The sequence below is a fragment of the Phascolarctos cinereus genome, unplaced genomic scaffold (assembly GCF_003287225.1).
Source record: "Phascolarctos cinereus isolate Bilbo 61053 unplaced genomic scaffold, phaCin_HiC Scaffold_9;HRSCAF=440, whole genome shotgun sequence".
Lineage (NCBI taxonomy): Eukaryota > Metazoa > Chordata > Mammalia > Diprotodontia > Phascolarctidae > Phascolarctos > Phascolarctos cinereus.
In genome coordinates, this window is record NW_027556402.1 from 48030689 (window position 1) to 48054096 (window position 23408).

The 23408-nt window shown below is 39.4% G+C and overlaps 1 protein-coding gene across 7 annotated transcripts in view; it reads right to left on the bottom strand.

The window, feature by feature from the left end:
- LEF1 (lymphoid enhancer binding factor 1) overlaps window positions 1-23408 on the bottom strand; it is a 181492-nt gene that overhangs the window by 51255 nt on the left and 106829 nt on the right. For all 7 annotated transcript variants that reach the window (XM_021001390.2, XM_021001385.2, XM_021001389.2 and 4 more), the window contains exon 4: window positions 14084-14216. In XM_021001390.2, the coding sequence (XP_020857049.1) occupies window positions 14084-14216 (133 nt within the window). The remainder of the gene's footprint in view (window positions 1-14083; window positions 14217-23408) is intronic.

Sequence of the window (23408 nt, forward strand, 5' to 3'; positions counted from 1 at the left end):
AATGCTTATTTTCTTCCTTTGGCCAGACTGGGCTGGAATGACATGAGCTTAAAATAATAACTATGAAATCATGGGCTATTCAAAGTTATGGCTGTAAGAGACAAAGGGGGTCAGGGAGGATATGGGAGTGAGGCTCAAATCAGCTTCCAGAGGAAATGGGAAGTGCAGATTGACAATTGAAAATATTATTCAGGGTGAGACACTTGGCTCTGACTCATAAGCATGCGTAATGTTGCAGCTCTTGCCTTTGAACAGCCAGGGTTCTTTCAACAGTGGCCAATGTTTAACTCTACAAAATCAGGACACAAAAGAATCAAAATCATAATATTTCAATACTTGTAGATATTTAAGGCTTTTTGTCAATGTGGCTACTTCCTCCACTGAAATAGGTTAAAAGTCCTTCGTGCTTTAATAGAGCATCTTAACAAGTTTCTAGGTCCAAAAAAAAAAAAAAAGCATTAATCACCAGAAGTGAGCCTGTGAACTTTGCTAGACTGGTCCCCAGATGACAGATGGACAGCCTGTTAGCTAGGCCCATGCTAGAGACCAGAGCTGATGCTTCATTGCCTTGACCTTTGAGAATTCAGGGTTACCTCTAAGCAGGATCTTAGGATTTAAAAAAAAATCACCACAAACTGAAAATAGGAGCATGATGGTATTTTTCTGAACTCCATTTGTTGCAAGGCTGTCCAAGCAAGAAAGGGAAGTAAATCCACCCTGGTAATCATCCACCAAGGAAGGCAGGCTCATTTGTCGCTATTCTGATGTACATGGGCCACATTTAATCTGTCAGGCTTGAAGTCCATGAAATGGACAGCTTTTTATGTGTTAAAAGTGGCCTTCAGCATGTCCTCACTTCTGCTCTTACAAAAACTCCCCTTCCAAGTTCACTGTTTGTCAATGCCCTTGGCACGCTTTGGATTGCAGCCATGCTGACCTTCGGCTCACTATTGCTCATCTACAATGTTCCATCTCCTTTCTTTCTTTTTTTGTTTCTTTTTCTTTTTTTCTTTTTTTGGTTGGGCAATGGGGGTTAAGTGACTTGCCCAGGGTCACACAGCTAGTAAGTGTTATGTGTCTGAGGCCACATTTGAACTCAGATCCTCCTGACTTCAGGGCTGGTACTCTATCCGCTTAGCCACCTAGCTGCCCCAATGTTCCATCTCCTTTCACCATGCTGTTGTACAGCCTCTCCATCTCATGTCTGAAATGCCCTCCCCCTCCCATCTGCCTAGCAGAATCCCTAGCTTCTTTCAAAGCTCAGCTTCAGTATTACTTCTCATAGAAGTCTTTCCTGACCCTTCAAGTTGCTAGGGCCTCCCCTGACCCTCGCCACCAAAATTCCTTGGTATGCATTTTGCTTTTTCATTTGGGGGCTACCTGTTGTTTTCTCTCAATAGAATATAAGGTCCTTGAGGGAAGGGACTGCTTTGTTTTTATCTTTGTTAATAATCTTGGCCCTAGCATGGAACTGGGCACAGAATATGAATAAATGTATGAAAAAGCATTTAAGTCCTACTATGTACAAACATGATATTAAGTGCTAGAGATACAAATAAAGAGAGTTAAAATGGCCCTGCTTTCAAGAAGCTCACATTTTAAGAGGGATAAACCACACACATAGAAGACTTTGGCAGTATGTCAGACGGAATGATCTCACGGTCCTTAAAGTATAGAGGCAAAGTAGATGATTATGCATTTTCTTTAATGTCATCTCCACTAAAAAAAAAGAAACATACATTTATATCTGATATTGAACTGTTTGATGGTACCAAGGCCTTTGGTGGTAAGAACTCCTTCCCTCCTTCCCCAGGTCTCTGGTAGCTGCACCTGTACCAATAGTTGCCAGGTCCCATCTTTATAAAGTTTCCTGCCTTGGATGATGACTTCTATGAGGAGGCTGGGCTCTAAGAACGGCCAGTACTCTGGGGGTTCTTCTGTCCTGGGGCTCTTGGGTCTACCCAACTGTTGGTGGCAGCTGACCAGTGATTATGGGTGGTGTTGATGGTGGACCCCTTCTCCACAATGACGATTGTGGGGGACAAAAGGGAAGCAGGATTGCTGGTCTGAGGATGAGGGGGTCACTGCTATTCCCAGGGCTTTTAGGTAGAGTAGATGCTTAATAAACGGTTTGCTGATTGCTTCTTCTGTTGTTATTCAGATTTTAGAATACCGACCACATTATAATAGGGATTCCTTTGGTATAAGGGTTGGACTAGAGGTCCTTTCTAATTCTTAAATTCTATAATTCTGTTATTTGCTAACCAATCTGAAGCAGGAACTAATGTTCTTCTGTTCTGGGTTTTATTGTGTAGGTGAGCTGTGATATTAACACAGGTACTTCAGATCACATCTTGGTAACAGAATTTGCATCCTTGGAATATGAGGTGGAATGAATGATTCACTGTATTAAACCAAAATGGGAAATCTGAAGTCTATGAGGTTTAAAACTTTTGAAAATTTTATTCCAGAGGGTAAGCTCTTAAATTATTTTTTTCCCCAGTGTTGGCAGTCTGGAGAGCCCTGGAGACACTTCAAAATAATGCTTATAAATGAATAAGATAAAATATATATAGGATTACAAAGGAAACCTATTATACCAAAAATAGCTATCAAAATATTTAAAAACCAAGTTCACATACTCCAGGTTAAGAAGCATTCTTCTAGAGAGTATTCTAGAATCTTCATGCCTAAACTGGAAAAATATGCAAATAACTGTGCTGAATATAGACATTTTGAAACCTTCTTAAAGATTTTCCATTATTCAAGATGCATCCATTTAAATGTCATGTTTATAACACTGTTCTAATCATCACAACTAAGAAGCACCTGATAATGAAAGACAAAGGAGAGCTGGAGAAACAAGCCGAGCCAAGACTTAGGAATCTTTAGTGGTTTTGCCTTTCCGTGTATCCTCTCAGTGCCCACTAGCACACAGTAGGTGTTTAATAAACGCTCGCAATCTTTTTCTCAAGCCTTTTCTCAAGGTTATTAGTTCCCTCTTAAACTCTGTTGGATTACCTTTTCCTCTTGGATGTCTTCTTCTCTCTAGGTTTTCCTGACATTGCCCTCTCCTGCTTCTATCCCCTTCTCAGTCTCTTTTCCTGGATCTTCATCTATATCATGCCCACTAATTGTGGGTATCGCGCACAAGACTCTTAACTGGGCCCTTTTCTCTTTCCCTTCTATAATATCTCACTTGGTGATAACAGCACCCATGGGTTCAAACATCATTTCCATGCAAGTGATTCTCAGATTTACATATCCATCCCTAATATTTCTCCTGAACTCTAGTCTTGCATCATCAACTGTCTTCTGGACTATCATCCTGAACTGGATGCCTTACAGGCATCCCAAACTCAAAATGCCCAAAGCAACACTTGTTAGCTTTTCCTCAAAACTGTATTATCTTTTCAAGATACCACATCATCCTTCCAGTCACCCAGAATTTCAACTTTTGGGTCATTTTCAACTTCACTCACATTTCTAATCTGTTGCTAATCTCATCATTTCTACTTTCCCAACATTTCCCCATGCATCCTCTTCCTTCTCTTGACTTACATGGCCACTACCCTAGTACAGTAAAAATGCATCAACTCTTACCTGCATTAGCTTCCTAACTTGTCTTACCCTACTCCAATCCACTTTTCACTAAGCTGCCAAAGTGATTTTTTACTGCCTTCCTCCTCAATAAACTTCCCTATTACTTCCAGGATCAAATATAAAGTCCTCTATTTGACATTTACAGCTCTTCCCAGCTTCTGACTTTTCCAGTATTACATTTTACTCCTGTCCCCAATCTCATTACATTGCTATTCTTCAAACATGACACTCCCCATCTCTCTTGCACGCCTTTCTATTGTCACGTCTGTCCTTCCACACTTTCTGCCTTCTTTCTTGGCTTCCTTAAAGACTCAGGCTCATATTCCACAAGTCTTTCAGAAGCCTTTTCCTAGTTTCACTAACTGCTGTTTCCTCTATTAGAATATGAGATCCTTTAAAGTCAGGAATGTTTTTGCCATTCTTTATAACCCCAGTGCTTGGCAAACACTTCATAAATGGGTGTTGACCAACAGCCTCCCTAACATGGTTGCCAGCGTCAGCATAAGGCTGTGTTGCCAGGGACTAACACACCACTCACTGGATGGCTCACTGGAGTGAATCTGAGGCTGTCCATGTACAGTCTGCATTTGACCATTACATTACATAGAAGAAATTTACACAAAATTCTATCAAAGCCTAGACTAAGAAGCTCAGGTTGAATTTTCAGCATAAGAAAATAACATTATAAGTAAAGCAATCAGAGGCACCATAGAAAGAGAACTATTCTCTGGGTCAGCAAGACCTAGGTTCAGATCTTGCCTCTTGACACCTACAAGGCTCTTAGATCCGAGTGGTAGAGCAGAAGTTGATCTGCTTCGGTAGAAGGGGATTCTTATGGCAATAAAGTCATAGGTTTGGTGAAAAAAATGCAATATATAGGAAGAAAATGTTCCCTTTACAATGACCACTACAGTTAAAAGCACAAACATTTATATGACTTTGTATTTATAAAGTATGTTTCTTTCAAAAGACTTGAAATAATTTTTTTTTGTATTAAAAATTTTCACTAATTCATTCTGGGGTTTAGGGGAGGACAGTCTAAATTAGTGAAAATTCAGAATTCTAGACTACCTTTAATGATACCAGCTGAGCCCATTTATTATTTTAAGACCTACAAAGCACTTTACATCCATTTTACAGGTATCCTCACAACAACCCTGTGAGATGAGGCATAATAGGCATCATGAATCCCATTCTGCAAATGAGAGCTGAAATGCAGAGCTGGAAATGTTGGTTGGCATAAGATTATGTAAGTGGAGCCTGTGTTTTATTCTATGAAAACCTACACCCATGAGGCTACATGTGGCCTTCTAGGTCCCTGGGTGCGGCCTTAAGACTGAGTCCAAGTTTTACAGAACAAATCCTTTTAGTAAGGGGATTTGTTCTGGGAACTTTTGGATTCAGTCAAAGAACTGCACTTGAGGACCTAGAGGGCTACAGGTCCCCACTGCTGCAGGGTTTTTGAGTAAGGCATATTCAGAGCTATGCATGAGAAATTTTACTGGGGCTTCTGTGTGGATTAGAAAGGGGGGAGACAGTATTTAGCCCATTACCTGGCACACAGTAGGTGCTTACTGATTGACTGAGTAGACTTTACTCAGTAGAGGCAAAGAAAAGAATAAGGAGGCTGTTGGAATAACCTGAATGGGAAGTTTGATGAAGACCTGAACTAGGTGGGTGAGAAATGTGACATGGAGGAAGAGAGGGAAGGGTTGAAGATGACTATGTTTCTGAGAAGCCCCAACAATGGTGGCACTGTCAACTAAGAGGGAAATTATGATGAGGGACAGGTTCAAGGAAGAATGATGATGACCTCCATTTTGATTGTGCTGACTTTGTTATTGTTATTGCTGTTGTTTGCTCTTCATTCTGGAAGAGGACCATGACATCAGGAAGGCGATGCCATAACTTACAGGTGAATTGGATGTAAGTGAAGGACGGCTGTGCAAAGTCACCAGCCTCACTTTCTCCTACGGAGCCATCTGGGTGCAGTGGCCAGATATTGATCAGGAAGACTGGAGGTGGCCCCCATGTTGACTTTGAGGTACTGGCCAGATATCCAGGTGGAAATATCCAGTGGATGTTAAAGGTCTGCCAGTTTTATTGGCATAGAAGGCTGTCCAGTAAAGAAGCTCCAGTGCAGATTGGCAACTATTCTGAAAGTTACAGTCTTGGAGAATTGCCTGAGGGAATGACAGGTGAAGTGATCTCCCCAAGGTCGCAGAGCCAGAGTGCTTCAGGGTAGGACTTAAACCCTGGGACATCTTGGCTCAAAGAGCAGCTCTCCATCCGCTGCTCCACAATGCCTACCACCAATGTCTCCTGAGATTTCACAGGTTGAAATTAACTAATCAAAATTTTAATAGTTACTAATCAAGTTTATTAGCTGCACTGATGTTTAATGTTAAGTTCTAACAAACCATTTTTTAAAAAGATCCTTGTTAACCTTCAAGAAGTATTTCAGAAGGTCAGTACCATTTACATTTCAAAAAACAATTACACGCTACAATCTTTAAAACAAATGCATTAACTATTCTCTAGTTTCCCAAAATGTTTTCAATTTGTTTTACTTGTTTAATTTAAGTGTTTGACACTTAAAGCCCTCTACAACCTGGTCTCATCTCATCTTTTCAGCCTTCTAATGTATCATTCCTCTCTACTCACTCTCAGGTCCAGCCTCAGGGCCTGCTCTTTGTACTAAAAACCTTTACTAATTCCATCTGGGGATATAGGGGAGGACAGTCTACATTAGTGAAAATTGGCTGTTCTTTACAATAGGCATACCATCTCCTGTGTCCATACCCATCCATGATGCCTGGAATGATCTTCCTCCTCACTTTCACCTCTTGAAATTTCTGGCTTTTTTCAAGGCTCAGTTTAAGCATCCCCTTCCGAAGGATACCTTTCCTATTTTCCCCTAACACCTAGCGCCTTCACCTCCAAGGTTACCTAGAATCTGCTTTGTGCATGTCTGTGCACATCTAATTATGACCATTTTGTCTTTCTGGGAGAATATAAACTCCTAGTGCAGGAACTTAATCAACATGTATTTATTAAGGACCTACTATGTGCTAGGCACTGTACTAGGTATACAAATACAAAGAATGAAACTCCCTTCTTGCAAGAAGCTTACATTCTTAAAAAAAAATGCTTGATTAATCAGTTAATTTGCATAGCTAATGATTTCTTCAAGAATAATTCAAAAATAAGCTTCAATGTAGGAACTCTGGAAATTTAGTCTCTAAATTAGTAGAATTCTTTTTAACGTTAAAAAAAAAAGTCCTTGGGGGCAACTAAGTGTCGCAGTGGACAGAGCTACGGCCTTGGAGTCAGGACGACCTGAGTTAAAATGTGGCATCAGACATCTGACACTCAACTAGCTGTGTGACCTTGTGTTAATCCCGATTGCCTCACCAAAAACAAAACAAAACAAAACAAAAGTCCTTGTACTCAAAAGGTTGGGAATCACTGTCCTAGACCAGAGTTCCAGTACAATCATGAAACCTGAAATCCATCTAACAAACATGCGATGGCTCTTCATACACCTATTTTTTAAAGGGGAACACAGCCCAAGAAAGGTTAAATAACTTGTTGGTAACAATAAAATGCACTGTTAGCTAATCCAGACTAAAATTTAGGTTGTTCTTTTTCTTTTGGGTTCTACTCTCCAGATTAATTTTCCCCAACAATGGGCAGCAGAATTATTATGAGGGGTCCTTGAATTCATATGTACACTAAGCACCATTCACTTTGATCTTTCATTTCAACTGCTGTCATGGAGAGGAGGAAATGGAAATGGAATGGCTTTTAAGAATATATATACACATGCACTCACGTGTATGTATACATCTATGTGCATATATGTATATAGGTGTGTTTATATGTGTATATATTATATGTGTACATATACATATATACACATACATACATACACACACTCACATGCACACACACACACACACACACACACACACACACACACACACACAGAGTACTATCCCCATACTCAAGAGGTTTGGAATCATTGTCCTAGGGCAGAATTTCTCAAAGTGTGGTCCAGAGACACATGGTGCGTCCTGAGACAGGGGGTCTACAAGTCTAAATTATTTTTATAATAATACTAAGATGATTTAATTTCAAATGTGGAAAATATGTATAGGTTTAATTAGATTGTGAGCTCCCTGAAGGCAGGAGCTATCTTTTGCCTTTTTTTTCTTATGCCTGGTGCTTAGCACAGTCTCTGACACACCGTAGGCACTTAATAAATGTTTATTCATTGATTGGTTATAAGCCCATGTAAACAAAAACTCTTTGGAGTGGTGGTGTTTAATAGTTTTTAGAGTGCAAATGGGTTCCATTTTGAGAACTTTAGACTACTGTCTTAGAAATAGTTCAAGGCTGGATTCCTACTGTTAAATTTGACCTTTAACCATGTGGATTCTTGTGCTGGGAGGAGTTTTAATAGTTTGAGGCTCATTTCCCTAGGGTTTAAGTATCTATTTCTTACCAGGTCCCTTTGCCCCCAATCCCCATTACTCTGAATACATTAGCTGCTCAGATAAATAGACATCTCAGGGGTCAAAGTTGATAATAAGCAGATGATAGGTGTAAAACAAGAGAATAATTAAAAACAAATCTTTCCAAAATTGACTGTAGTAGTAAAATTCATCAAATTCAAATATACAGATAGGATTCAAAGATTTGGAAGGGAGCTAGTCTAAGGGATTGTCTGTATTCCCTTCTGCTTCTCAGAATTCTTGATTCTGGCTCCATAATCACACCAGTTGTGTGTCTATGAAATATTTACTAAAGGATATAAATGGGAATGAGTTTCCATTGTACCTACATTCTCAGGTCATCACTGATGAATTCATTAAGAAAAAAGGAGGCACTTCACAAACACAGAATCAAAACAAAAGCTCAAATTGTGCACCAAATATAAATAATTTGGCAATGAATGGTGTTTCTCCCCAGGAAGCAAGAATAAGTTATCAGTCAGAATTCAAGGATGATGGTGATGATAAGAATAATTGCAAGTAAGAGCCTTTATCTATATCATCACATTTGATTCTCAGGACAGCCCTGAGAAGTAGGTGCTGCTATTTATCCCCATTTTATGGATGAGGGAAACAACCATCATCAAAAATGAGTTTTTATCCAGTGAGGCTGAATGCCTCCTTTGATACTGCCACAGCTATTTAATTGTTTCATTACAAAATTAAATGTTATCTAATTAAAAAGATTTGAACCAGACTTATGATTTCATTGATGTAGGGAGCTCCTAAGTATGGAAACGTCCTCTACCAATGCAAATCAATTCTAAAACCATATTCTTAAGAGAGTTGCCTGAGTGACTAAGACAATAATTCAGGCTTCCTTGATTCTTCTTGACTCCGAGGCCAGATCTGTCTATTACATCCACATCGAGGAATTACCTTAAACAAAAACAAAATTAAAAACCTGACCCAGTTCTGTCTTTTTAAGTTGGGTTAATATGATTAGCCTCCTGAGTCTAAGAAAGTGATTTACATAAGGTAACTAAGTGAATAAAAGGTATATATCCTCTGCCTTAATTTGCATCTTATTCTGAGATTACACAGTTTTCTGGGGGCAATATCACTTTCCACTAGGTCTCAGTTTGGTCAAAGTGAGAGAGACCTTAAAACCTATCCAGTCAATTTGTGATTACTGATTCTGATGGGAGGATAGTGAAAACTTGGATAATTGAAAGATACAAATTTTTTAAAAATCCTTAATTTTAGCAATTATCCTCAATCTCTCTTGTTCCTACTAAGCTTTAGAAATGATGTCATTTATATATCACAACCTGCATTGAAGTCTTTTTCCTCTCACATATGCCCCACTGGGGCTTGGAGGTCATTCTGGGTTCTTGGAGGGTATGCCAGAAAAGTACTAGCTCTTGTAGATTCTCCCAAGCTGGAAAAGTTCCGAGGGCAGACCTAGCAATGAATGGAAGTTATGGCTATTTGTCCATACATGTAAATGTTGCTAGATAGAACGTAAGCTTGTCGAGGCAGGAATTGTTTCATTTTTGTCTTTGTATGTGGATTCTTGGCACGTACAAGATGTTAACAAATGCTCATTGATTATCTGACTAATTGTTTTAAGAGGACCAGTCTGGTGAAATTCAAAAGGTTCATCACCAGTTTGGTTTTGAGGGAGACTGTGGAGGGGGGAGCAGTGGGTTTTTTTCTGGCCACAGAAACTTTCAAAGATTGCTGATCAAGTTGTAGTGAGTTAATCTGTGTTAGTGGAAGGGGTAACCACATTGATAAAACCACAGATCCTTGAAGTGCTGAATTAAGTATTTTAAAGACAGAGCTGGTAGTGAGCTGCCAAATCCATTGGTCCAAACTCCCCTTCCTTTCCTGTTCCATTTACCTTGTCTTGATAGGGATATTGACTACACAAGGGAGGGTGGGTGACTACAAACACAGGTCAAACACAGTGTCATGAAGAATCTGGATAGAGTTTCAACCATTTATCACGTATATTGTATGGGAGATACATGTCAGGGGGCTGAAGCAATGAACTTGAGATCCTTTCCAGCTTGGGGATTTGGTGACTCTAGGATTCTTTGCAAGATGGTGACCATCTTGGATGGAGATGATGCTACAATCCCGTCCTTTCACAAATGAAAGGTGATGTGAAAAAGGCATTCACAAACTAGTAGTTGCAATGGGTTTATACTGAGAAAAGGTATATATTTGCTAGAATGCTATCCAGGATCAGGGGTCAGGGAAGAAAAGGGTGTATGTAGTGTGCCCATGGAGGAAACATTTCCTCTCTACACAATTAACTGGCCTATAGGGGAGATGAAGCCAGTAACACTGCCCTCATTAGCACCATTCTCTAGCCAACTGAGTTAACCAACATGCTAATTAGCAAAGAAATACCCAAAAGGCAGGCAGCTGGAGAAAGGAAGAACAGAAGCAAAAGCCCTACATAATAAGTCCTTGAATAATTCAGTATTGTCTGTACAGACCATGTTACTACACTGGAAGCTACTTTTCGTATGGGTGGGGATCAGGGTACTAAGAGCGAATTAGAGAAACCTAGAATCATGTTGTTGCAGTTATTATTTTTACCAATACTATCATCAATAATGACCACTTAAAGGTTTTATAGTAGTGATAATTACCAGTAATGTTAATATTATTATCGATAGTGATATTTATAAAGGGCTTTGTTATAAGCTTTAAATAATCATCATAAAAGAAGACAAGGTAGAAAGTAATAGGTTGAGTAGAAAGTCTAGATGTATGAATTCACTGGGTATGCAGAGGTAGGGAATCTGCAGCCTCAAGGTCACATGTGGCCTTCTAGATCCTTGGGATCAGCCTTTTGACTGAGTCCGAGTTTTATAGAACAAAACCTTTTATTTAGGGGATTTGTCCTGTGAAGTTTGGATTTAGTCAAAGGGCTGTGCTTGAGGACCTAGAGGGCCAGGTAGGACCTTGAGGCCACAGGTTTCCTACCCCTGGTCTAGATTTTGAATTCATTGAGTATAGGGTAATGCCAATGAGGACACTCCTTCTACCAATGCAAATCTAGAACTCAGAGTATTAAGGCAGGGATTCTTAACCCACAGTCTGTGTACTTCTGTGTTTTAAAAAATGTTCAAAAATATTTTGATAACTGCATTTCAATATAATTGTCTGTCCTTGTAATCCTATATATTTTATTGTATGCATTTAAAAAAAATTTATTCTGAGAATAGGTCCATAGATTTCCCAGACTTCCAAAGAAGTCCATGACACACACAAAAAGGTTAAGATCCCTTGTTTTACAGAGTTGCCTGAGACACAGAGACATAAAATGACTTGCCTAGGATCACACAGTCTGTTTGAGCCAGAGGTAAGATTTGAACCAAGGTCTTCTTGAGTACAAAGTCTACTTTCTATCCACTATGCCAACCACCTCTCAACTCCAAGATCAAATGATAATGATAATGATAATAATAATAATAGCTAGAATTATACAATACTTTAAGATTTGCAGAGCACATTATAAATATTGTCTCATTTGAATCTCACAACAATCCCAGGAGATAAGTACTATTATTATCCCGATTCTACAGGTGAGGAAATGGAGGCAAATATAGGCTAAGTGACTTGCCCAGGGTCACACAGCTAGTAAGTGTCTGAGGCAGGATTTGAGCTCAGAACTTCCTGATTCCACAATCCACCTAGCTGCTGCTTCTTTTTTTTATTCTTTTTTTTTGGGGGGGGATGAGGCAATTGGGATTACATGACTTGCCCAGGGTCACACAGTGGGTAAGTGTGAAGTGTCTGAGGCTGGATTTGAACTCAGCTCCTCCTGACTCCAAGGCCGGTGCTCTATCCACTGTGCTACCTAGCTGTCCCTTACCTAGTTGCTTCTAACAATAACTCACATTTATATAGAGCTGGAGCAGTAATAGTAGATGGGAAAAAAGCAAATGTAAATAACATAGGTGGTCATTAGCCACAAACTCATCGTTTTGAAGATGCTTATGATGGCCATGTAATTTCAGAGTCCATTACCACCAAGAGAAAAACAAACAAACAAAAAAGGCTTTGGGTGAGGAATCAAACCAAGAGGACTACCATCGCCCCTGTCATCCATCACAAACAGACACTAAAAACAGGAGTTCAAATATCCTTCAAATGTCATACAGAGCCCTACACTTTTAGAGTGGAAAAAAGTCTTCGATTTATTCCCATCCCCATCACCCTATTTTCTAGATGAGGAAGCTGAGGCTTATACAGGTTGAATGACTTGGCCTAGATCACACAGCTAATCACAGCTAGATCCAACATTGGAACCTCCTGGCAGCACAGAACTCTTCCCGCTATCCCACACCAACACTGAATAGTCACATCAAATTTTTTAGGTTTTCCATTTAATCAAGATTTTTTTTTTTAAGGATAAGGATTGAAACTAGCCCAGAGCTCCTAACAAAGGAAAGTCTAACACTCGCACCCTGAGATTCCATTCTTGGAATAGTACCCACCCAGGTCTGCCTCCACTCCTGGAAAAGTGGGTCTAAGATGGTCGAGGAAGATTAGCATTAAGAGTAAAACCGAAGCATTTAGATGTGTTGACTTTGCATAGCTCTGTAGGAACCTTTACATAGGCACATCTTTGCTTAAAGCACAGGAGGGCATGGGGAGAAGGAAGCCTCTAAACTTTCAGGAAACTTCATTCAAAAAACAGACCAGTCTTCACCTCCCTGCTTAGATAACCCACAGAACAGAGCTGATGCCCACTATTTGCTCTAATCAAAGAGCCCAGATTTTGACTTCACTTATCTTATATTAGCTATTTTGCTGTAAAGTAGCAGAAATACAGTTAGGCATCAATTCATGACATGGCTGGGAGAGAGTTTAACTACTCTTTGCGGCCTCAGACAAATCTTATTTGGATCAAAGATGTAAACCTGGAAGTGACCTCAGAGGCCAGAGGAAACTGACACTCAGGCAGGATAAGTGACTTGCCCAAGGGACACAGAGCTAAGTAAGAGGGCAGGGGGAGAGATATTCGAACCCAGAACCTCAGAACTCCACAACCACATACAATGCATTCTATGAGTGTTTCAATTCAGTTCTAGTAAATACCAGTTTAAGGGGCAGGGGTGTGGCTCAAGCAACTAAGTGGGGCAGTGGATAGAGGGCCAGGCCTGGACTCAGAAAGACTCATCTTCATGAGTTCAAATCTGGCTTCAGATACTTATTAGCCATGTGACCCTGGACAAGTCACTTAACCCTGTCTGCCTTAGCTCCTCAACTGTAAAATGGACTGGTAAAGGAAATGGCAAATCCTTCCAGTATTTCTGTCAAGAAAACCTCAGATAGAGCCTCAAAGAGTCGCACACAACTGAAATGACTAAATAACAGTGAGGCCATAGAAAAGGATTTTATATCATGAAACTCTATTAGACATTAATGCACACATTTATAAAATGAAAGAAAATATTTATGTTGAGAAAAATCAAATTCGTGTTAAAAATCCTCTTCTGATTCTCCTTGTTTGACTTTAGACATAGTCTGTATGTGTTGAGATATGCAAATACAACAGAGGGCGCTAAGGATTAAATCTGGGGTAGTCATTTCTTAAATGGTGGTTTATGTTTAAGGAACTAAATGATGCTGAAAGTGTTCAGCCTCTATCTTTCTCCACCTGAAAAATAAAAAAATAAAAACAACAACACAAAGTTATTGTAGTTTCTCTCCCTCTCTCTCTTTTAAACAATTTCTCTCTCATCAGCTGAATAGCTCTGGCCCAATGATAAGCATCTGCCATTTATATATCACTTTGGGACGCAGCATAATCATTTGCAAGACAAGCCAGACACAGGTACCCAGAATGCTGTAGCAACGTGAAGAGTACCCTCTGGGGAGCTCTCCAGAAATCAGGAGCCTGCTTGCTCCATGCTCCAGTTGGTGGGCAATGAGATTGAGAAGGAGGTTGTTCTCACCTTGTTTGGAGTTGACGTCTGTTGGGATGTGGGAAGGATGCGATCCTGGTGAAAAGTGCTCGTCGCTGTAAGTGATGAGGGGCGTGAGAGGGTGGACCGCGTGGGATGGCTGCACCACGGGAACTTTATTGGACTGCAAAGTAACAAGAGTAACAATGTTAATATTCCTGCCATCCTTTCCTCCCCCCTGTCAGAGCCACTCTGACCTGATGTACTAATAACCCCACCCCATCTACTGCCTTAACGGCCGAAGTCATCCGATGACCTGCGTGGGCTTTAATCTCTGACTATGTGTCGCCCACCTTTGTTCAACAGAGCCTCTAAGGCTTCTTGGGCATAGCATAAGACACATCTTTTCAGAGATCAGAACCATTTTTAAGACATCCTATGTTGTCAAGTGTGCCATTTTTTTTCATTGTGATTATTTCACATATTCTAAAGTAATGGTTGAATTCTTACATTTGCACCCTTGAAATACTTAAATTAACGGTGGAAATTGCAGTAGTGGAATGTATGATAAAATATATTTATAAATTATGTAATATATAAAATGTTAATTGTGGAATATATAATAAAATATATTCTGATATATATCAGATTTATATATATATTGATATATAACTGATATATATAAAACTATATATTAATATATAATTATATATAACTATATATAATATATATACAAAATATATATAACTGATATTAATATAGCAATTAAAGTATGTGATAGGATTTATTTATAGTCTTTCACTGGACAAAAATTCAGTTGGATCCATACTCTCTTATTTGTTCAAAACTACTCTGTGCTTTGAAGTGTTTAAAAATCACCTTAACACCATCCTTCAAAAAAAAGTTCTAGAGATCTCTTAATTCAATCAGCCTCCCATCTTTCTCTTCTTTTGCTTCCTTTTCTGGTTCTGTATACCATACAGACAAGGCTGGATATGGGTGTCCACTATTAAGTCAAACTATGTCTGAAACCTACATGCCAACATAATTTCATTTGCCATAATTCCATGAACTCTCTACTTTTGGAAAGGCATTTGAAAAAATAGCAACCTAATACGGAAGTTTCAAACTAGGTATCAGTGTGTCTTTTTAGAAATATGTTAACATCTTCATTTAGACTACAGTAATTTAACTCTGATAATTCTGCCTGGGATGTTACCTCTTTTTGTTATACAGTAACCACAAAGAAAAGATTTGCTAAAGTGAGTTAGTCATGTAAACACAATTGCAGGGGCATGTTTAACTTAAGGGAATAAACTGTTTTAAAGAAGTTTAACACATAAAATATTATATGTAAATAAGGTTGCTGATTAAAAGTGAGTCTTATTCATTAAAACAGCCAATGTGCATCTCTAGTTAGTCATCCTTCTCGAGTAATTACCAAGTAAATGTGTGAACTTGAAAGTAACAAAACTTCATTTATTTAAAATATTCCTTAATTCAGACTTTTTGCTAGTTCAGACTGGCCTTCCCTACAATTAGCCTGGAGTAGCTCAGACCTCACTGTAATGCAAACTAAATGATGTGTGAAGTCTCTTTCCTCCCAGACAAATGCTAGCTAAATTAAGTACAGGAGGCACACTGAAAAACTCGTGGACGCTACCCGTACTGTTTGTGCATAGGGATGCATACTTAGGAGTCATGCCTCTGAAGCATGTTTATGTCTATGTCACAATTGCTGTACCCATAACACATGCTAATTTTGCATTTGATGCTTTCTACAAATTAGGTGTAATGTTAAGAGGTGCTGTGGATGAAACATGCATGACTACCCTGAGGAAAAATAGGGGCAATTATCCTAGTAATACTTAATTCTCTTTAACACCCTATCATTACAACCTCCACCCAAGGGGGCTGAGTAGGGGGAGGGGGAAAATCCTCTGTGTGTGTGTGTGTGTGTGAGTGTGTGTGAGAGAGAGAGAATGTATGTGTGTGTGAGAGAGAGAATGTATGTGTGTGTGTGTGTGTGTTTGAGACAATAATACAATTTGCATAGTACCTCTTCCCCCCTATTTTATAATTATCAGCTCTTCTCTAATAGCAGGACTCCAATAGTTATGCCCTTGGCATATATTAAAGAGAGCACCATTATCAAAGCCACCCCATAATTCTCCATATACCTCAGCATAGCTATTTATATGCAGAAGAGGTTAAAAAAAATGTTTCAGTGTTTTTCAAGTGCTAATGATACAGTTCACCAAATACACAGAATGAGCTATTAAACACCAGGAATTAAGGACTGTGGAAATGGGGCATTCATATGAGAAAAACCTTATTAAAATGGAAACCTACACTGATCTTGGTACCTAAATGCTGATGCAATATGTATTATGTTTCAAATGAATTTCAGAGAATAATAAAGTCTGCCTAGAGTTCAAATTCAGAAAAAAAAATGTGTTATTGTAATACAACGGGTCATGATAATGTCTTGGGTAGCTATGAAACCTAGATGGAGAAGAAAAGGCAATAAATTTTATATATATACATATATATATATATATACATATACACATACATACATATAAATATACACACACACTTATGTATATATACATAGATACATATGTATATGCATGTGTGTTTATGTGTGTGTGTGTGTGTCTGTGTCTGTATATGGCATGCTTTTCTTGTTTTCAGAGCACTACCTTTAAGGAAACTTGCATTAGCAGGCAGTATCTTCCTAATGTCTGACCTCTCCCTCCAGTCATATAGCTCAGAATCTGGTGCCATGAATTTTCACTAAATTATGCTATCCTTGCTCTGCTCTTAATTTTACGGTTTTCAACACAGATTTGCTTTCCTGTGGGAAAGAGATAAGAACCCGAGGATTTTAATTTAAGCTCTGGCCTTGTCTTATATTTTGCAAGATGAAGAGAGAAAGCAGCACTAGCAGGTGTGTTGAAGCCAACAAGGATTATGTCCATTTTTGTGGCCAAATAATAAAAGCAATATAAAATCTCAATAATATGTGTGAGCAGAATTCTAAGGGTTCTCTCTCACCTCCGGGCATCCATCTTTGCCTTTTTTTTAGAAACTGAATAAAGTGGATTCTAGCCTACATTTCAGATGTTTAACACATCCTGGTTAAGTCCAATCAGCTCCTAAATTTGTAGATTTACCCTGAGATCAGCAGTTATTTTAGCAAAAAGATCACTGTAATGTCACTTGACAAAATACATATATGTGTACAGTGAGGAAGACATTGGTGATACTACCAGAAAAGTATTTTACTATAACCATTCATATTTGACTTCATTTTTCAAGAGTGATTACTGAAGAAAAAACCCTCATGATTGTAAAGAAGGGAGAAAGGCTGAAATTACTTTAATTCCCCCTCATTCATAAAGTGGAAGAGCCTAAGGTGGTTTGGTTTCCTGTGAAGGTTATTAAATGTCCACAATTTTTCAGGCAGCAATCCTAGGGAAATCTTTGAAGACACACAAATGTTCCTTATTGATTGACTGACAGTCCTCAGGCATCCCAGATCCCTGCTCCTACCCTGCCTCTCTGTCTTCTTTCCTTCTCACTTTGCATTCTTACCCATGATCCTCATTCAGCAGTTCTGACCATCATTGAACCATCATTCTCATCCTGGGATAGAGTAGTGGGAGGTCTGAAACAGTAAGTAAGGAGCTTGGAGAAGCTACCCACGCAGTAACACTTTTGCATCCAGAAAGATTCAGACACTCAGCTACCATGATCACGACTCCGGATAGTGTATGCTCTCCATTTATTAGAAACCTGAATTCCAAGTCTAATCTCTGATGTTTATTAGCTGTTTGACCAAGGATGACTTAGTTCCTTAATCTTTCTCAGCCTCAGTTTCACCAGATGGCAAAATGGTGACCATAATACATGGTGTTAATGTTCTGAGGATACAAAGACAAAAAAGAAAACAAAAAACAAGACTTCAAAGAGTTTGTCATCTTAGGGATTTGGGGGAAGACAATATGCACAAAAAAGTATTTAGGGGGAGCACTAGCGACTGAGGGGATCAGATTGGGCTGACAGCATTTATTAAGTGCCTTCTATGAGCTGCTAAGTAATGATGATGATGATGACAGCTAGCATTTACATAAGAGCCTCTGGGTTTGCTAAGCATTTTACAAGCATTACCTTACTTGATCCTTACAAACAACCCTGGGAGGTGGGTGCTATCAAGACCCTCATTTTACAGATGAGAAAAATAAGGCAGGCAGACAGCTCAACGACTTGCCCAAGGTCATATAGCTAGTAAGTCTCAGAGGTGATATTTGCATTCAGGTCTTCCTGTCTCCAGACCCGTGAATCTATGAATCTACGGAGGCTGTGAACTTGTGAGTTGAGTCCCAGAAAAAGTAAACACTGCAGAATAGGGAGGATCTTCACAAAGGCAACAAACACTGAAGAGACCAAAATGCTAAATATTTGGTAAAACGTTCACTGGATTTCAAGTTAAGACACGGCTCCACATTCTGGCTCCATTTGATACCTGTGTGATCTCTGACCAGTCCCTAAATTACTCTGGGACTCAGTTTTCTGTTCTGAAAAACAGGAGGGTCGGATTAGATGGACCTGAGGTCCTTCTATCTCTATGACCTAGAGCCTCCATGTTCTCCTGAAGGAACCATGACTCAACCCTAACTGGGCTTTCAAGGCCCCTGAAGAACATTCCCAGAAACTTGTCTAGTTCCCGTCTAGACTGTTCTATCACAGATGCCCAAAGGGAATAAACATTTAAATAGCATTTATTATGTTCCAGGAAACATGCTAAGTGCTTTATACAAATATTATCTCATTTGATTTTCACAATAACTCTGCCAGATGGGTACTATTCTTCCTCTCATTTTAAAATTGTGGAAATGGAGACAAACAGGTTAAGTGACTTGTCCAAGGTCACAGAGCTAGGAAGTATCTGAGGATGGATTTGAATTCAGGTCTTCTTGACTCCAGGCTCCATGCTCCACCCACTCTATCACCATTATCGTAGATGAAATTGTCATGTCTAACAAACAACAATTCTGTGAGGAGTATGAGGCTATTATTCACACCTCAATGGATGCCATTGAGTGCACGGATAGAATGGATACAATGGATGTCTGGGGTGTCATTCCTTCTAAAAGTCACCTCATCCTCCCAAAGCATCATTCCAAGAAATAGAATAGTACGAATAGCGGTACAAGTTGTTAAGAAAATGGATGTCATTCTGGCAAAGGCCAAAAAAGCTTAAGCCTCCTACTGGCTGAGACTCCCTGCTGGCAAGGGTCACTATTGCCCATTCTGCACATCTACAGTTTGCCATTAAAACCCAAAGTGTAGACTCTAGCTGTGCATAAAGGTTTCAAGTCCTTTTTCAATTGGTTGTGCATTTTACCAATAGTTATCCTCTTAATAACTGAATCCAGGGGAATTTTAACACTCCACCAACTTATTGAGATGGGAAATTCCATCTGGCCCCAATCGTTATGCTGGCATTTAACTTTTTATTACACTCTTTAAAAGTCCAGTACTCATGAAATAGAAAGCATGTAATTTAATACCGTGTTCCCCTCACTTCCCTGAATTTGAGCTTCACAAGCAGTCTGACAATGAAGAGCAGATTTAATTTCCAATACCAAGAGGACATGTTGAATTCTTCCATCAAACAGAATTCAGAAGAATATTTAGTGCTAGAAATCTTTCTGAAGGTACCCCCAAATTGTGCCACTTCTTAGTAAATCCCTCTTCTTAGTAAACCTACTCTGGGTCCCAGTCACACCGGAACACTGTACTTCTTTCCTCCACACCCATGCCTGGAATGGACTTACTCCTCACATCTAACTCTGAGGAATCCAACCTTCTTTCAAAGCTCAACTCAAGCCCACCTCCTATAGGAAGGCTACCCTGATCCCCTCAGTCGCTAGTGCTAAATACTTTTTTTGTGCATATTGTTTTCCCCCACATCCCTAAGATGATAAATTCCCTGAAGTCTCATTTTTTGTCTTTGAATCCCTAGCACATTTAACACACTGCCCAATAGAAAGTAGTTACTTTAAAATGCTTACTGTATAAATACGTATTATGATCACCATTTTGCTATCTGGTGAAACTGAGGCTCAGATAGACTAAGTAACTAAGTGATCCTTGGTCAAACAGCCAATAAATGTCAGAGATTAGACTTGAATTTTAGGCTTCTAATGCCAAATTCACTCATCTTTTTCTCTTCTGCCACATCCATGCTCAGTATTCCAGGGAGCCTACCAGCTTAACAGGTCAGTATTATAATTTAGCCAAGGATACAATTGTCCAGAATCTACCATTGTAAAGGACAATTGGAATATTTTTTTTCCCTTCCTACCAGCATTAAGTACACAGACAGGCTCTCTGCCTCTATTGCCTACTTCCCTGCCAGAGATATGTGGGCAAAGTCAACTGACACTTTCAGTGTATACTCAATTCAATCTACCTCTGCTGTCAAAAAACCCTCTCAATAGTTAATATTTTTTTCCCAGAGCCCATCTGTTCTCAACTCTCTAGGTGAAGATGAGAATAGTAGCTTGTCTCACAAGGCTCTGTTTTGGACCCTCTTCTCTTCTCCTTCTATACTACTTTGCTTAGTGATCTCATCACATCCCACGAATTCAGTAATCATCTCTATTCAATAATCATCTTCTTATGATTCTCAAGTGTACCTGTCCTGCTCCAAATTCTCTGCTGACCTCTAATCTCATCTCAAACCACCTATTAAACATCTTCACCTAGATGTCCCATAGACATCTTTATATGCAACACGTCCAAAATTGAACTTGTTATCTTTTCTCTAAAAACCTTCATTCTTCTTAATTGCCCTATTACTGGTACCACCATCCTCCCTGGCTTCCCACCCGGGTGTCATCCTCAACTCCTCCCTCTCCATCACCCATCATATCCATGACACTGCTAACACCCTTGCTTAGTCACTCCTGGGCCACTGAAATAGCCTGCTGGTTGTTCTTCCTGTCTTTAGTTTCTCCTTACTCCCATCAGTCCTGTATTCATGTGCTAAATTGGTCTTCCTAAGGCCATGACCATGCCACGCCTCCCACTGCCCCAATTCAATAAACTCCAGGGGTTCTCCATTGCCTCTAGGAGCAAACATAAAACCCTCTGTTGACTTTTAAAAATCTTCCTAATCTGGTCACTACCTACATTTCCAGTCTTCTTACATCTTACTCTCCTCCATGCACTCTGTAATACACAGACATGGGCTTTCTTTTGCTGCTGCACCTTGCACAAGACCATCCATTTCCCAGTTCCAGTATTTTTTTTTGACTGTTTCGCATTCCTGGATTACTCTCACTTCTCATCTCTGCCTCTTGGTTTGCTTGGCTTTCTTCAAATCTGAACTCAAATCCTTCCTACAAGAATGCTTTCCTGATCTCCCTTAAGGCATATTACCTTTTCTATGAGATTATCTCTAACCTACCCTGTATGTATTGTTTGTAAACAATTATTTCTATGTTGTCTCCCTGACTTGAACATAAGCTCCTTGAGGGCAGGTCCTGTTTTTATCTTTCTTTGTATGTAGAGTGCCTGGCAAACCATAACAGCTTAATGAATGAGTAAAATAATTTTGGTGGGCAAAATGTCAATAGCAATTTAAATAAGAATGAGATAATGTAGAATATTATCGAAGCAATATTATCCAAAGACTGGAGTTTTCTGCCTTTGGTGCTTGAGTTCAGGGTTTTCCTTTCCTTGAATTTGCAAAAAGGATTGGTTTGGTCAACCCTTATAGGGTTGACCATATTCTGGAATGGCATAATAAATGCTTGTTAACAAGCATAATCGATGCTTGGTAACTGAATGATTATATGCTGAGAATCTGTCTCTACCTTGTGCCATTCTCCATTCTAGAATTCACTTCTCACTGCTGTCACTATCAGGTGTAGACTCCCACTAGATACATATAAATCATCTCTTATTAAAACTTAAAACTTGTTTTTGGATGTTACATGTTGAGAAGACCGAAGGTAGAACCTGACAAGCGGAGAGTGGACATCTCAGGAATGCTGTATCTGAGGCTTGGCACTCATCAGGTTATAACAGTATTAATAACAGGCTGGCGTTACAGAGCGCTTTATAGTTTGCAAATGACTGTACATGAACGATACCATTTGCTCCTCAACACAACCCTGGGAGAAAGGTGCTATTTTTATTCTCATTTTTCAGACAAATAAACAGGCTTAGAGAGGTTACCAATGAGCACAGTGAAGAGAGCACGGGCCTTGGAATCAGAAGGACCTGAGTTCAAATTTGGCCTCAGATGCTGACTAGCTGTGTAACTCTGAACAAAAGTCACCTGACCCTGATTGCCTTCCCTGAAAAAAAGCGGTTACCAAGAGTACGTGAAAAAACTTTGGACCTTATGAATACTGAACAAGATAACTAGGAGAACTACCATTAACTACTGACATAAAGGGCTATTCTCCCATATATATAAAATTTTCAGAAGAGTCATCTATTTACAAAGTGAGGGAATCCTTAATGAGTGTGTAACTGTAAATGGAGGCAGCTAGCTGACTCAGGAGGATAGAAAACTGGGCCTGGAGTCAGGAAGCCCTGAGCTCAAATCCAACCTCAGATACTTACTAGCTGTGTGACAACTGGGCAAGTCACTTCACTTCTGTTTGCTTTAATCCACTGGAGGAGAAAATGGCACACCGCTCCAGTATTTTTGCTAAGAAAACCCCATGGGCAGTATTGGCATGACATTGTTCATGAAGTCATGAAGCGTCAGACACAACTGAACGACTCAACAACAACAACTGAGAACAGGAACTATTCAATAATAAGCTACATTTTTACCATCTCATAATTAACTGAAAGAAGTATAGAGCACAAGATCCGAATGTGCTTATTGTGCTTAGGTTATAAAAAAGTATTTGATTTGGTAGAACAAAATGCATCCTTCATAGGCTCTTTTATAACAAGGTGTCTTCCAATGGAACAAGAGAAATAACTGTTCAACGACACTCTGATGAGGAACTTCAATTGAGGCATAAATCAGGGAGATGTGTGTTCATGATGGAGAAGACCTAGGGCAGAGTTCTGGTCAAGGAGGCCTTTCCTGTGGATGGTGAAGTTCTTCAGACACTCCTGCTTGTGGATGACATTTTGCTAATTATCGCAAACTATAGAACATTGCAGGGAATCCTAGAAGAGGAATTCAGCTTGTCCATCCACACAGGGGAGACCAAGTGGATGAAGAACATCTATTTCCAGATTTCAACGTGCATTTAGCACCTTACGGAGCTCATCCAATAGTATGCATGTCTGAAACAGCCACAGATAAACAAAGAACTGGGCTCAGTGTTAA